At 38.8% G+C, this 16,839-nt stretch overlaps 1 protein-coding gene across 12 annotated transcripts in view; it reads left to right on the top strand.

The window, feature by feature from the left end:
- Positions 1-16,387, top strand: part of LOC124416423 (NAD kinase-like) — a 37,815-nt gene extending 21,428 nt beyond the window's left edge. For 5 of the 12 annotated variants that reach the window (XM_046897469.1, XM_046897471.1, XM_046897470.1 and 2 more), the window contains exons 2-10: positions 6,300-6,383; positions 11,361-11,490; positions 12,149-12,274; positions 12,522-12,693; positions 13,673-14,025; positions 14,552-14,634; positions 15,504-15,728; positions 15,811-15,863; positions 15,904-16,387. In XM_046897469.1, the coding sequence (XP_046753425.1) occupies positions 6,300-6,383; positions 11,361-11,490; positions 12,149-12,274; positions 12,522-12,693; positions 13,673-14,025; positions 14,552-14,634; positions 15,504-15,696 (1,141 nt within the window). In that variant the 3' untranslated portion in view covers positions 15,697-15,728; positions 15,811-15,863; positions 15,904-16,387. Of the gene's footprint in view, positions 1-1,077; positions 1,183-2,632; positions 2,919-3,331; positions 3,434-4,052; positions 4,333-6,299; positions 6,384-7,985; positions 8,048-11,360; positions 11,491-12,148; positions 12,275-12,521; positions 12,694-13,672; positions 14,026-14,551; positions 14,635-14,690; positions 14,774-15,503; positions 15,729-15,810; positions 15,864-15,903 lie in introns of those variants that run through there. The other 7 variants (XM_046897468.1, XM_046897467.1, XM_046897473.1 and 4 more) reach the window with 7 other exon arrangements.
- Positions 16,388-16,839: the final 452 nt, after the last annotated feature.

Below are 16,839 nucleotides of genomic sequence, written 5' to 3'. Positions count from 1 at the left end.
CGTTTAAATTATACTCGCGAGCAAACACCTGTAACGAACTGCACAACTGCAGAAACATTGTTCTCGAAGTCTTCGTGAATTCAGAACACTTCGAATGACTTAACGTCAATTTGAGTGCCTCGAAATTACTCTGTTTACGGTCTCGAGTGACTTGACCCTACTTCAACTCACTTGAATTATTACCTCAACACGGACTTGAAATAAACTTGGAAGACCTTTTCGAATAGCCATCATCGAACAGCTGCACGATTACACTTCGTGTCAAGTTAATTAAATTATGTTTGCAAACTGTGATTCAAGGTGGATGTCAAATATCGGACATTCGTTATCACATTAAGCATCCGCAGTAGTTAATAGTTACACAAGTTATACAAGTTCTAGAGATCGAAGGCGTCTGGAAACAAACGAAAGCGTATAGTGTAGGGCTTGCGATAAATTCTCACTCTGCGGTAGACATGTACGAATTCTACGTTATCGTGATTAGAAAGTACGATAACCAGAGCCCTTCGCTTTCGGTGAAGAATTATTGGTGATGATTAGTTGGCAAGCAAGAGAATGACTCGATTTAGTGCAAAGACGTGGAAGAACAGTGAAAGTGAATTCCAGTGCTGTCCACTTACTTACTCACTTCACGATATTTCGATTAAGTATAGTAAAATGCTTTCGCTTTTATTCAATTTATTCAACAATTTTTATTGCATAAAATTTTACGCAGCGCGTATCATATCTACGTCACTAGTTTGCGATAATCAAGCACGAAACGGTTATCATTTTTTCTTGACTCTCAATATTTCACTCATTGGAATTGCTGACAGTTGGATGTTATTTGATTCGTTCTACCCTCTTGGCACATATATTATTCAACAGTAGAACGATATCTCCTGCGTGCCATTGAATTCGACGCAATACGCAGTTAGTCGCGGTTATCTTTGACGTATACACGTCCGTTGGGTTACTCGTATTGCAAAACGCATTTGTTGTTATACGTTTTTGGACAATGATCATTTCAACGCGTGGTTAAAAAATTCGTCACGCTACAAAATTAATGTTTTGAATAAAAACATGTGTCTTCAGCAACAGTTTGTCTCCAAGTTCGACTCATTGGGCAAATTTTTTCTACATTCTTCCATTTCGCAAAGAACTTTGTCATTCTCAACGTATGGTAGATACATGGTATAAGAGGTAAAAATGGACATTGTTGATGAAAAATTGAATTTTATCTTACATGCTAAATCATCTTACAGATTTTTCCTAGTCATGCAGGGACCAAATCGATCCACAATTTATCCATGAGTTGCGATTGTATCATCAATTCGATGCGTATTATCAATTCGGTGTTACCGTCGACTATTTGACGCTGTGGAACGTCTCATAACTGACTGATAATTAATATCGCGTAGTCTGAAGCTCGAGCAGCATGATAAGCGTAACGTCTCTTGTAGGTTACAAGATTAGTTCATTATACAAATTACGCGACAAATGTTTCGTTACTTCTCGCGAGATGGGTTGGACGTCGCACCTGCGGTCGATACGTCGGCTGATATATTTTGCGGTCTCAAGTTTTTTGCAAATCTCCCAGCCACCTTGGTGCGACTAAGTGTCCCTTGTAATATGTTGTGAAAATATGGTGTCAACATTTTGGTGCAATCAACCCGATACTTGTAGTATATCCGATATAATGTAATATCGAGCACCGTTCCTACCGCCATTCTTTCTCCCAATAGAGATTTCTCCGCCGATCAGGAGAAAGCCGAGCTCGATTCCGGTTGACTCGAGTGATCGGCATACAATATATTCTGACGAGAGTGTATCGTGCTAAACGGGTTTAACTTGAAAACTTCGAGCTGTAGACAATATTACAAGCTCTCAGCTCGATTGCGTTAACCTTTCGTCATTCACTGCAACGGTATATTTTTCTTACGAGTATTTTATTTTTGCATTCGTCGTTCTATCGGTTGTTTCTCATAGTTTTTCCATCTGCAAATTTCATTAATGTTTCCATCATCGTAATTGTATACGCCCGTCATAAAAGTTTCGAAGAGTTTACATTAGCAGTGAACCAGTGCAGACCAGTATCACTGTGCTAAAAGAATACATTTTTGAAACACGAAATCAAATTCTCATTAAACTTGACGCACCTGGGGTAAAAATTATTCATCGAATCAGGAAATAATTGGAGAATATTGACAACAAAGCGCGGAAAAGTTTCGGATCGAAGAAGCATCAAAAGAAATTCGCAGACGATTTATCATTGCGTTGAATCACTTGCAACGCACGTATAAAAACTGCGTGCATATAAAAACTTTGAAGGTTATATATTACACACATATATATACATACGCCGAAGAGATTATCCTCGAGTAATTACATCTCAAGGCAAAGTAATAACAGCCCGTTGTTATCAGGGGCGTATAACTAACCGAGACGAGAAGAAACGGCGCAAGGCCTGTGAAAATATGATCAGCATAGTACTTTCATATCCGACGCGTTCGTGGCGAGTATAATTTGTGATCCAAATGTCCCGGGGCTGATTTCCACGGCGTAAACGCCTCGTGTAAACAACAGTTTCTTCACACATACGAATCGCTTATTCAGCTACCGGTCCGACATTATCTGCCCATCGGCGTTGAAGCTCGTATCCGTAGGCAGCCGTCACCGCGAGGCCTCGCGTTATCGTCACGTGGTCGGCGGGGCGGTCGGCCATCTTCAAGGAATTCCTTAATTGCCCATCGCCCTGGGGCACATCGTTCGTCAGTTAACCGGTAACAGGGGCCCTGAGTCCCAGTGGCGGGTTCCCCTCAAGTGAAACGCGTCTCTCGGCAAGTTTTCGTCCATTACGCGTGGTGGTCGCCGGTCAGTCGGTCAGTGGTCAGTGGTCAAGCAGCACATTAAAGAAAAGGAGTTCCATCTCGATCAGCGTTAGCTCTCTCTTTCGTTGTCAGCCTTGTCGCACATACAATCAGCGAAATGACGTTTCTTCGCGCTACCAACTTAGTCGATAACTCGGGGACTCGGTATTGAGCTCGAGATTGTCGTCACTCGCTTTTCTATTCGGTTATCGAAGTTTTTCGCGAGTTTGCGTCGTGGTTCGTAGAGAGACTGGAGATCAGGTGAAATTGCGTTTCCTTGGAACTGTTGTCCCCCCAAGGTTTCTCAAGGACGACTCGACCACCGACGCCTACGTCCGTCCTCGAGATCGGCGGCGATGCCGGAGGCTCTTCAGTTCATCGTCGGACTGGAATGAAGCAGGCGACTTGTGAAGGTGCTTTCGGTATTTCACCGCACTCACGATGTTAGTCGGGCTCGTTTTCGGTTGTACGACGACTACGACGACGACAACCGGTGTGCACCACGATTGCGAAACTCGGTAGATCGCGTCTGTAATCGGTTTGTGAAGTGCTGACGATTGAATCTGTAATAACTGGCGGAATATTATCCATTAATATTTGAATTAATTTCCTTGTACAGTCTACTATCCGTCTATCTTTGCCCATAGTTTTGCGATCAATTTTCGTGTTTCTGTGTTTCGCGAAACTTTATTGCAAACAAAATTTCTTTACCACCACACGCTCGCACCGTACGATTATACTCCGGTGTGGCAGTTCACGTATTTGCACAGTGTTTCATGCATATGTTCCCTATATGCGATCATTTGAATTAATCGTTGTTTTGCTCCACTCGCAGTGACTTGGGAAAATTGACGCCTGGGGTGATGGGCTGATGGAAAATGAAATTTGCACGACTTCTGAAGGCACCTACGTAATAATATGCGCTGCATATTATTATGTAGTATGTTTCCACTTGTCGATAGGCTCTAAGTCCATCTGTTGTCGATCACCAACAATATACACCTGTGAAAAATCTACATGTATGCAAAGTCCTAACGAATGAGCAAAACAGTGGAAAATACAACCGGTCTATCGTCGTAAAGTTTTAAATGTTGTGGCTTAGAAAGATTTTATCGCAGCTCGTTACAACGCCGGATCCTCGCGGTTAGATTTTTATCCTTGATCTCCGGCTTGCTATATCGTTTTTTGGTTAATTTTTTTCGTATATTTTTTCTTCTTCTTTCGCGCTCGACACTGAACGGTTGTGATTAACACGACTGAATATAGTGATTTAATCGAATAGTGACGGATAGATACTGGAGGTGAGTTTTGTGCTGGGGACTTCGGACACGCGTTCAACATACTAACGTAGGATGGCAGACCAGGTGCCTCCTCTCCGAGTCGTCGAAAGCAACGGGCATGCGGACAACTCCTACGAGATTGATCAGCTCGAGAACGGACTGGCAAGACTCCCACTAGGAAGTCCTCGGAACAGGGTTCTCAGGTAGTTTGAAACCTCTCTTCTCATCTCGTCGACCGAGACGCTCTCTAAACCCTCGTCAGTTCAGTTTGAATACGTACCTACGGTCTAACAAACGACCTATTCTCACTGCACGATTCTCCACTTTCCTTCATAGTTTTCTCACTTTTTCTTTGTGTGACATTTAACTTGAATCAATCAGAAGCCTGCAGACTAACCAGCGCAGACTCCTCGTGTTAAAACAATTCCTTTGTGAGTAGAAACTTCGTTGTCAAGTGCACAAAATTTTCATTGAGGATCCTACTCACGATCACAGAAATTACGTGTCGGTCAAAGATCTGGGAATGAGGTGCGGAAGAAGGTAAAGAATCTGCTTTTTTTGTACCTCATTTTTCCTCCCACGAAGCACCATATATGCGACTCGGCGTCCTTATAAACATCACGGATCATCGACTTTACATGTCCCGCTACGTACTACATGCATAAAGTGGAAGTTGTACCTAGTGTTACACCTTTTTATTTCTGATTGATAAAATCGTCTCTGACGCAGTTTTTCAAAACTTCTGTGAAGCATATATTATGACCTTAATTTGGTGATTTATACGGTAATATATGCATAATGAGTGCACTTTTGCGCCGAGGTGAACACTTAAATCATGAACCTATTTCCGTTTGTAACTGTCACTGAGACGAACATCGTCTTGTGGTTGGATAGCGTTGGGTGGGAATCGTAAGGTAGACCAAACTGAGGAAGATTAAGGGGCAGTCGAAGAACGAAGGTGGAGTTTTGATGTAACGTTCTAATTCCTGTTTCGTCCACTGATCGAAACGCAATCATGATATTGAACTTTAAACACCTTATGTAAGAACGATTATAACTTGATAACAAGATACGGTTCGACCTTCTTGTTTTTCGTTATAAGGATAAGGTAGACAATTAAAATGTATTTCTCAATTTTATTCTCACCAATAGTCGTAGTCTTACAACTGTCTTTACAATCTGTGATAATTGTCTAAAGCTCTTTTGATTTCGTTAGCTCCGAAATCAATTTACTGCGTGCCAGATACTAATAAACAAATATTTACAAAATAGACACTGCAAACAGAAGAGAACGATTGGAAAAACTTCTTAATTACATATACATTAAATTACGGTGCCCTACAGAAAAGTAAATAAAAAGAAAATCCTCCAGTGCAGCACACATTAAATTCAATGCTTATTTTACCCATTATTCAAACAACGAGCAAACGTTAAATATGTAATTAATGCTTATCGTTCACACCATTTTTACACTTGGCTTGGTAAAAGAACAGCGCAAAACAACTGAGTCACGCTTTACAACTGCAGAGATTCGGCCAATTTATAGGCTATGTCAGTGAGGTTAATCGCTTGTTGGCTTCGAATGACTTCCACCCCACGCGCGGTATCATTCGATGGGTCTCTTTATTCGTTCATACACGCCGCTATCACGTGCTCATTAACACGCAAATAAAAGAATAACAGATAATTTATCAACCATTCTGGAACAGATTGTGGGTAGCACAGCAATTCGTATAAATTGTATCGATAAAACTACACAGCTAGATGGTCTGATTTTTAACCTAAAAAACGTGCAGTAGTTACTTGCTTGATACTCTTCGTATCGCAAATATCACATTTTACTTTACACGCTTGGTAGGTGAGATAACATGACATGCAGCGTAAATTGATTGCATACAACGATTTCCAATCAGTCGCGGGCTAATTATCACCTTATACCAGTGTATACACTTCTACAACAGAATACAATATAAGATAGTTAATGTATTATGTAATAACATTTTCAGCACCCCGACACTGCACTACAGTGCACTATGTATAAATATGTACGTAGCATTTTTTTTTGTCTAGCTTTGACGATGAGTGTTAAGTTATAATTTAATCCCTGTATGATTCCATGAGACATGTATCAACACTCCTAACGACGTTTTTTTATTATTCCTTGTTACAGGAGAACCAGAAGTCTCAATGCTCCAAGTCCCATTCAACAGTTTGGGCCATGCGGTCGAATAATGAAGAATTCTGCTATGGTCATGTAAGTAGACGTATTCCTGTAACATGCATTTCATACGTGTAAAGTTGGATACAATTTTTCGGTATTGAACAAGTAAATTTCCTCCGTTCGTTGAGGTGACGCTATTGGCTGCTATTTCCTTGCAGCAATTGTCTGGCACATTCCTTTAGATCCAATCAATGGCATTCCTTTCTACCGAAAAACGTTGTCCGATCGAAGTCGAAACGAAAAGATAGGTAGAAGGAAAATGCAATTTATATCCGATAATATTAACATTGAGGTAAAATGTTTGCGTATTTAAAACTTTCGAGAATATCAACAAAGCATGGTGACAGAATGGTAGTTAATTTAGGTGTATTGGAGTCCATCATGCATGGTTTTTTTCCACCAAGGGAACGTAAGTTTTCCACAACTTAGTAGAGGGAAGCAATGCACGGCTAATGAGTAGTCAAAAGATTATTTATTTTTGAATGGTGAAGAATTTCTTGTAGTAGCAACATTTACGAAAAATGAACCCTGGTCACAGCACGTATTAATGTGACACTAGTTGCTATAAAAAGTAAGCAGTCTTCATCCTTCTGCTCCGGCTAAAATTACCATAATTACAGTTATACGAATCACTCGTAGATGAAAACGTGAAATCGATTTTCATCAATATTCGTGTAGAACCATGTGGCAAATCGTGCTGCATATAGTTGCCACTATTTGTTTAACATCGAACTATCTTACATCCATCGAACAAGGACAACCCGATCGTTTCGCAATTCTACCAAATACGCTGCAGGACTTATAAACTTTTATCTCATTTTAATTTGTCTGAATATAATCACGTCGTAGTCGGCTGAAAAACGAGCACGGAAAAAGATCCGTTGGATTTACGTGCACGACAGTCTTTATACATAGTAAAAACTTTACTTGTTGATTTCGTGTAGTTTGAAGTCTGTACGGGCTCGTGCGAATTTTACTCCACCTTATAAAAATTTACACGAATTTTATTAAAAAAATAAAAAAAAATCTCGCCAACTTTATACATCGTGGTGCAAAAATTGCACGAATACGTATGAAATTGAATTGAATCAAGGAAATTGCCGTTTTTGTATAACCAGAAGGTGTGAAATTTTAGACGAAAAATTATACTCAAAATTGGACACAGATTTTTCGTAAAAAAATTTACAGTGATCGCAGATTAACAAATGTTCTTTGAATTTATAAAATAACGATAATTTCTAAGTTTTTATCTGCTTTTCCGCAACCATGTAATTTTCCTGATAACTCTCCATCTGGAATCACGTCATTACAGACATTTGGCGTATCATGACGGTTCACCACAATCAGCACAAAGTGAAAAAACCTCTTTAGAAATTAGCAATTCCAGGACACGCTTCAGCGTAATTATCGTGTACACATGATCATGTGTTTACGTGTATATTTATTTTCAAGTGAGCGCCTTCGTAATTGTCGCGTGGGCTTATCATCGATATTATGTATATATATATATATATATATATATTGCAGCATAACTCGAAGCGATTCCGCGTTTTCTTTAAGACCGACGATGAGTATACGGAGGCGCATGCGCGACACTGACTTGTTTGACATTAAAAAATGTGACTTAATTCCTCGGACGCGACAGTAGGGCCACGACTCTCGTTGGTGAACGACATGGTGGGGACGCCGTCTGTCAGGTGGGCAATTCATGATTTCCTGACTTTTGACCGTACACGTCAAACCGTCCGTTTCTGCATCGGTGCCTCGGAACGAGACTCGACAGCACCTCGTTCTGCTCATTTTAGTGGCTTTAACGCAACGTTGGTATTCACGTACAAAAACAACACGAAAAAAAACGACGATAGACGTTAGGATAAAAAAAAAAGGAAAAACTGACCGTTCTATAATTTTAATTATGCATCGGAAGCATGCTAGTGACCTTATATAATGTAACAGATAAGATTGTGCTTACTGACTAACTTTTGATATTTTGTGCGATTTTTTTATACTGGCTGTTGCACTTTATTTCCGTGGCTGACGATGAATTAAGCGAAATGTACATTCAACAGGCGTCAGTTTACGAACTCAATTGTTTTCATGTTATTTTCGTTCTTCTTTTGTCGTAGGACAGGTAATAGGAAAAATCTGCATCATCAGAGGTCAATGAATATATTGTTAAAAAAATGCATTCTTTTAATATCAGATTCCGTGAGCATTTATATTTAATCTTGTGAACTCTCCGCTTCGAACACAATATAGACACATGTTTGAAAGTCTTCTTCAATCACTTTTTTCGTGATTGAACACTTCCGATCGAGACTCTCAGCACGATTTCACTCGCATTCTTCCATAATTTATGTGTACAGTGTCTGGCGTCCTTGTGTCGACATTTGCCTAAAGCAGCTATATCGCAAATATTTATATCAAATAAATGTGCTACAGTGCCTTGCGCGCTGCAGCAATTCGCAAAGTTTACTTTATGTATTATGGACGTTTATTCTGAGTTACACGTTTGCCGTTCGATCCTAAACCGATAAATAATGAAAAGGCATCACTTGTATGACAATATTACACTGATGGTGGTCAAATCGATTCAGAGTTGCCTCGTGCAACTGTAACAAACACAAGGTTGTTGCGAACCTGCAAGGCGCGTTCGCGAATTGACGTCCATTAACTCGCGAAACTGCCATATTTCGGCCAATCAGTTTTTTTCATTCGTTCGAAAAATAAGTTCTCAGGCATCATGTACATGTATACCTATTAAAATTCGAAAACCGTGCCGGGGAATAGCAAACGATCGTTTAGACACGTTCCGTACCGTAGTGCAAGTGTCCTTCGAAGCTCGAAGGCCTCCGCATCTATCTATCATTCAATATAACAACGTCATTTATGTGAAAGTAATGATGAATAATGGTTAACTGCTGTGATAATCGTGTGCCGCATGAGTATTTTTTTCTGCGTGAAAGCTCAGGGCTGAAACGGTGTTGTCACATCGAACGTAACTAAGTACTTATACAATATTCACATAATACTTCACTTAAAAAATGTATAATCGTTCGAAATGTCCGCTTATTTGACACTTTTCAGGGTTCTGGATCCCTGTGATTTCGTAATCGACAATGCGAAATGAAAATATTAGTAATATTAGCAAGGGGAATCGAGGCAATGTAGAAACCTAAAATTGAAAAAATCTATATTTAATGTGACTCTTTCAGAAAAAAAACAGTGGTTCAAAGTTTTCAGACATAAGTATGATTGATTAACGAAGAATTTCTAAATTGTTAAATGAGGAATTTTGTGAATTTCGAAAGATAATAACATCAAAGGTTGAATGAACTGTTCTCTAAAATTATCGATGAATTCAATTTATCTATAATAATACAGTCATAACGCATGCGAGACAAACAATTATCAATCGCACTTAGGTTTCAAGGATATTGTGCGGCTGATTGACGTCTCGCAAATTGTGTGATCATTAATGTAATGTGGGGTTCATTAATGGCGGTAATTCATGTAAGAAATTCTTCCTAGTTGGATGCTCTCTCATCAACCAAGATGCGGCGTCGAATTCTATTAATTATTTGCAATTATATACGTCTTTCAAGGTGACCGCCGTCGCCAAAAGTTTCATTAATTATAAATTTAGCTTCATATTTTCACCGTAAAAAAAAATATTAATTTAACAGCTAGTATACAGCTTTAATTTAAAACAAACTAAAAATGGTAGCGAACATTTTTTTTTTTTCATCAGATGAGTAAATTTGTTGTACGATTATTTTGCAATTTGTTATCCTAAAATTAAATTTCCTCCTCAAGATCATCGAGCAATAGACTATTTAGCTTCAGTAATCGAGTGTTACGTTTTGTCTTTGTTCAGCAAGTCTATCACGTATTCATAAAGGATGTTAGAAATTGTCACCATTTCACGTTAGAATATTCCATAATATTTCTCCCCGAATTTCCTCATGTGGTGAATATGCCTTGAAAGCTCGAGCTTTCTAACGGTCTGAATATTTTATGCTCATTATATTGTAGGTAGTTAAGATAATATTCCTAATATTCATAATTTTTTGTATACGGTCGAGAATCCCGCTTGAATCATTCAACAAACCGTTTCACAATAAACCCGGTAATAAGCAACCAACTTATCGTGAGTAACTCTATATGTACCTAGTTTAAACAATACCAAAAGAAACATCGAATATGTCATCGCTGTCAATTTAAGACTGTTGATAACAATGCTGTTTATAATAGGCGAAACACTTCCATCAAAAGAAAGAAACCAAAAGTTCCTTGTAACAATTTTTTTTTCTCGTCTATTCTTTCGCTTACTCTGCGTGAATTTGCATTTGTATTGATAACCAGATTAAACAAAACCGTTTCATTCGTTCATTCCAGACAGTACATCGATACTCCCTGCAGCTTTATTCTCTGCTATACGGAGACAGAAAATACAAAAAGAAAGTGGTTTCCTATTCGATTCGATTAGATTTTGTTTTATTTTAACGTGGTTCGAGTTTTCACTGGTCAATATTACGTATGTAACGCTAGGTACGTCCATGAATTATGCATTTGTCACATGGTAGGATTAAGTACACCTTAGAATCGTTTACGTGCGCTTGAGAGTTCGACTGTATACATATATGGTGACGTAAGTTCATGCGGTGACAACGCACTTGTCATACGCTAGCGATTCGTTTATACAACTATGTGCAGCTACTAAAAAAGCAGAGGAGAAATAAATTCAAGAAAAAAGAAGAAATTTATTCCGCTTATTGTCCGATAGCTGCCACACCGGAAACCGCCATGTGACCATACATGTCCAACTTGTCACGCACATCGGTAGTCAATGTTATGTAAGAGCAGACTCATTGCGTTCACATTTGATTACAATAAACTTGAATTAATTTCAAACGTCATGTACCCGATTGAACGTAGATCGGATTCGTTCTAGAATTTTATTCGTTTGCCTCGAATGTCAGTGATCTAATAATCGGCTATGATTTTCAGGACCATCCAGGATCCTGCCTCCCAGAGGCTCACGTGGTACAAGCCACCGTTAACGGTGCTCGTTATCAAGAAGGTCCGCGACTCGTCAGTTTTGCCGCCTTTCGTTCAGCTGGTCACATGGCTGATCGAGGTAAGCCGGGAATTCTTGCAATTATTCCTTAACTTGTTCGGTTAATGCTTATCCGGGGTCTGGCTTCAGAACTCAAAGATTCATTCGTATTTAATCCCCTCTAAATTTTTACCTTTTTACCGTGACACGTATTTCAAAATGTGCATTCCCGTGGTTAAGATAGTATTGCAAAATTCTGTGTGGAAAAAAAAGAGTCGTTATTTATTGGAACGAAGTTTGAACTTTACAAAAAGAAATATACGTTACAATCGGTGTCTTTTCTTGCCATTTCCTAAAGTTTGAGTAAAAATATAATTCTAGAGGGTAAACTTCTTTTCAACTTATTTTTTACATTCGCCTCGCCTCATTCAGGAACGAATGATTCCAGCATCCGCGATGTAAAGAGATCTCAGAAATGAGTTTATTGCAGTTTTTTTTTTTCTTTTTAATTATAATTTTTTTTGTATCGAGGTAACTGGCTTCGTCGGATATAATAAACAAATAATAATATGAGATTTCAAGTCGATAAGGGGAATAATTCCATTACATAAATATTTTTTTTAATTATCAGGTCAACTTGTGTCGTGTTAGAAATTTGTAACGAATTTGAATATTTTAATTTCCAATCACGGGATATTGATTTGATCTGCCAATTAATGTAAACTCTGTATTATTTTAGGAAAAACGGATGGTTGTTTTCGTCGAAGCATCCGTCCTGGAAGATCCAGCCTTAGCGCGGGACCCCAGATTCCAAGGTGTTCGGGACAGACTTCAAACTTTCCGAGACGGCACAGACGATCTTCAGGTTCTTAAATTTGTTATAATAATTGTGAGAGAGATGATATCCCGATATAGGATATCCCGACGTCTGTGTAGTTTAAATTTGAGAGAATCCAAATCAATACGTTCGAATGTTGATTCTGGGTTTTTCTTTAATCGTTTCTTTTCTCAAACGTTTGGCGTTTCACATGCTTAGCCCTGCAGTAGTTCACTGTAACCTTGATGAAACGTTAATTACAATATTTCTCGGATTTTAAAGAGATTCTCTGCAGGACCGTATCGACTTCATCGTCTGCCTTGGTGGTGATGGAACCCTTCTCTACGCCAGTCTCCTATTTCAACAATCCGTGCCGCCGGTGATGGCCTTTCACTTGGGTTCCTTGGGTTTTCTTACACCCTTCGAGTTCGACAACTTTCAGGAGCAAGTCACCAACGTCTTAGAAGGTGAGTACTCGCCAACGAATATTCGCTCACACCACAACTACGCCCACGTTATACCTATTCCACCTATTTCCATCTCTTCATTCCCGTTCCTTACCTAGCATCCTACTTTTCTGCAGAGCGTCCCGAAGTTCATCAAAACTTAAGCTATAATCGCGTCACTTCGTTCAGGATTTAAACCGAAAAAACTGCGAGAAACACTCGTGCAAAGTTATAAACTACCGGTGTGAATCAGAGGTGGAAATCGATACTTCGGAACTTTAGTGTTTACGGGGTGGTAACAGGTGTCAGCGACACTTTAACGTGCCTCTGCTAACTTCGTTCGACGGTGAAAAGTACACGGGCGAATTTTTAGAGAGTGATAAAAACACCGGAAGTGGATTCAACACGTTGTTCGAGATTAAGAATCGCTATTCCGACGTACCTGATGAGTTCATGAGAGAGAACGTCTCGCGGGGAAAACACGTCAGACGAGCATCGGGTCGTGAATGAGATCTCACAATCAGAGAAGTCGCTCGTTTCCGATGGAAGTTATCGGGCACGTCTTCTACTAGTAGCGTTATTTTTGGTGTACCCATAATACGGCAGTCTGATCGATAATACGCGTTTTCCGATGAAATTAGTGTTGACAAAATATGATAACCACTGACAAAACAAACTCACCATTATTTTATCATTATCATTAGTTATCAGGTCACGTGGATTACAGTACGAAATGAAAATGTCGACGAGTTTTTTAGTTTATTATTCATAATTTCATTACATATCCCTTACCAAGATCCCCGTCTGCGTTACCAATTTGCATTGATCAAATATCGGTGGATGATATAGAATATCCATGGGCGGATCAATATTGTTGGAAAAGATTATTGCACTAACCGTGGTACATTTTAAGAAATGATTTTTCCTTTGGTTCAACCATATCAGTATAACTAAATGTGTATATAATAAATCGACTCAATTTTGTCTCAATTTCTATCAGGTCATGCGGCGCTAACTCTGAGGAGCCGTCTTCGTTGCATAATTATACGCAAGGGCGAAGAGGGACAGCCGGCAAAACCACCGACGAACCTTCTGGTACTGAACGAGGTGGTAGTCGACCGAGGTCCCTCGCCTTACCTTTCGAATATCGACTTGTTCATCGATGGTAAACACGTTACCAGCGTCCAAGGAGATGGTCTGATCGTTAGCACACCTACGGGGTCAACGGCGTACGCTGTTGCTGCCGGGGCCAGCATGATTCACCCCTCGGTACCGGCCATCATGGTCACCCCCATTTGCCCGCACTCTCTGTCCTTCAGGCCAATTGTTGTTCCGGCTGGAGTCGAACTCAAGGTATTCCAGTCCGCACGAGTGAAGAGCGGTTCTTTTCTCTTCTTGCCCGAGAGAATCGTTATCATACATTCTTATTATACAGGTTTATTACACTGATAATATTGTCTTGGTTTAAAAAAATTTTGAACACTGACGTTATATACAGTGTATGTATACATATCCATTGCTTCACCTGGGCAGGATTATCAATTTAACATGATGTAACAAAAAAATATTTTCCATGCTAGCTAGAACATATGATGTTCCGTACACACGAGTATCGTTATTCTTTGTTATGCTATTACAAAACTTATTTGTTGATTCTGAGTCAAGAATTCACTGAGATCGCATAAACATCTTGAAAACCTTGAAAACGGTGTAGAATCTTACAATTGGGTGTTGTCAAACAAGTCTAGTTTGGAGATCGGTTGTTGCGTACTTTTTGTCAAGATTAGTTGAATCGAAATTTATTATTTTTATTTCAAAGCGATCTTTACATGGATAGAAAATGAAAGCGATTAATAGATATGAACTATCATGATGATAGATATCCGTGTCACCGGACAGCAGAAATACGTCTTGGGTATCGTTCGATGGAAGAAATCGTCAGGAGCTTTTCCATGGAGACAGGTAAATGAATATATTATTGAGATCAAATTTTAACAGGTAGTATTTATCATTTTCAGATAATGGCCAACAGCGAGGCTCGCAGTACAGCCTACGTCTCCTTCGATGGACGTAACCAGCAAGAGCTACGTGTTGGGGATAGGTTTGTCCCAAAAGATATTCTTTTTTTTTTATCTCTTGTCATATATCACTTTTTCATCCTCAATTTGATGAGCCAAATTTTTGATTCGTGGTTGTATTCATGGAATTTTTCCAATGTACAGTGGCTGCACTACTAAATCCGTTCGTAATAAATTCATGACAAATTTTTTATCATAACTTTTTCGGCATTTTCGCTGTATAAAATCTATCGCTCTTCACTCTATGCGAATATCATTTTTTTCTTCTCTTTATGAAATATTTGTTCATTGTATGTTACTAATGTTACGCCGAGACGTAGGCTGTCAAGACTGCTGTGCAACGTTGATGTGCTGGTGATGGTGACCTTAGTTAATAATCTCACACATTGAAATAAAAAGTATTGGGTACCACATGCTACCCCTGAATAACTTTAATGGTGAAGGGGAAATGTTAACCATGAGATGGTGATGGTGATGTATTAAGTAATACGAGTACTAGCTTGATTCGAGAAGCCACGTGCAGAAAGATGAATGTTGTAGTACATTAAAATTGTGAAATGAGATTCAGAATTTTACAAAATTTTCAAAGTGCATATATTCATATCGTGAAATATTGAATTATAATACAATTAACTAAAAGTTTTGTCAAGTATGCTTCAGATTATTTTATCTGAAGGATAAAATGCACTTCATATACTTTAATATTTCATGAACCACATGAATTCTTACCAAAGATATTTTTTTGTCCAACAGCTTGAGAGTAACAACTTCAATTTACCCGGTGCCCAGCATCTGTGCAGCTGACCAAATCACCGACTGGTTTGATTCTCTGGCCGAATGCTTACATTGGAACGTAAGGAAGCGGCAGAAACACTTGGATGAACTCAGCGATCTGACGCATTCCTCCAGCAACGACACTTTGGATTCGCTTGATCGCGACAGCTAGGCGCCATGCATTTTCCTTTTCGATTGTCTTATGTAATACACTCTTCATTTTTAAGCTGGACTTCTTACAATGTTTAGATTCTTCTCAAATAAATCTTAATCAATTTTCTTCTAGATCGCACGATTGTACACAACGCTGGGCTGATGAATGAATGCTGCGAAGTAATACTTGAAAGGTTACACCATAAGATCTTCAAGGCGATTTCGCTCTGGTTAATTCGAATCTCTTACCAAATGAGGTTCGATTGCTCACGAATGGTAAAGCGGACCAACTTATCGCCAGATTCAATCGAATATACAATATGATACTGATTAAGGTTAGGCTGTACAAAAACAGAGAAACAAAATGAAAATAAGGATGCATCGCATATTCAATCGATTTTGATCCGTCGTAACATAATTAAACAAATATCGTGATCAAAGGGAGATACTAAGTAAGTTAACTATCGCGAAAGCTCAGAATTGAAGCGGACGAAGACAATATATCGACTTTATAAATGCCCATCACTATTACTGTATAACAAATACGATTGCGACTCGCATTGAGTGTTGCTTGAAAATGTTCATTATTTTTAAGAACCCTAACTTATAACGCATGCGTAGAATAACATGTAAGTGTTGATCGGTAGAGGATATTTTTTTATTTATTTAAGCATTGAAACATTGAATCAGTGGATGAGGAATGTGAAATTGCGTGACCAACAGTAAGTAACTGAGTCATAGCTTAATCATCCCTGAAACTTTTCACGGTTTGCATGTCCCCAGTATTTGACGTTGTCCTAAATCCTATTTTTTATTACTAGAAAATTTTGTTGGGCACATGCAATGATTTTACGTATATACGTACAAGAATATATACCAATTTACTATAGAATTTGATCATTACTGAGATAAAGAGGTGCATCTAGACCAATTTGTTGTAAATTTTGAACGAATCTTACCATTAATCATTCTTTTTAATAAAAATTACTTTTGTACAAATACTCAAAAATTGATCATCAATTGAAACCCTCGATCTATTGAATGAAAACGAAAGTTTGACTTTACAATTTCGTATGATTCTCGGGCTATAATACGTAAGTCTGGGTTGTTAAAATTGTAGTGCAGTAAAAAATTTCAGAATTGTCGACTCAACCACAGGCGA

Source organism: Diprion similis, chromosome 2 (assembly GCF_021155765.1).
Source record: "Diprion similis isolate iyDipSimi1 chromosome 2, iyDipSimi1.1, whole genome shotgun sequence".
Lineage (NCBI taxonomy): Eukaryota > Metazoa > Arthropoda > Insecta > Hymenoptera > Diprionidae > Diprion > Diprion similis.
This window is presented reverse-complemented; position numbering and strand designations above follow the sequence as displayed.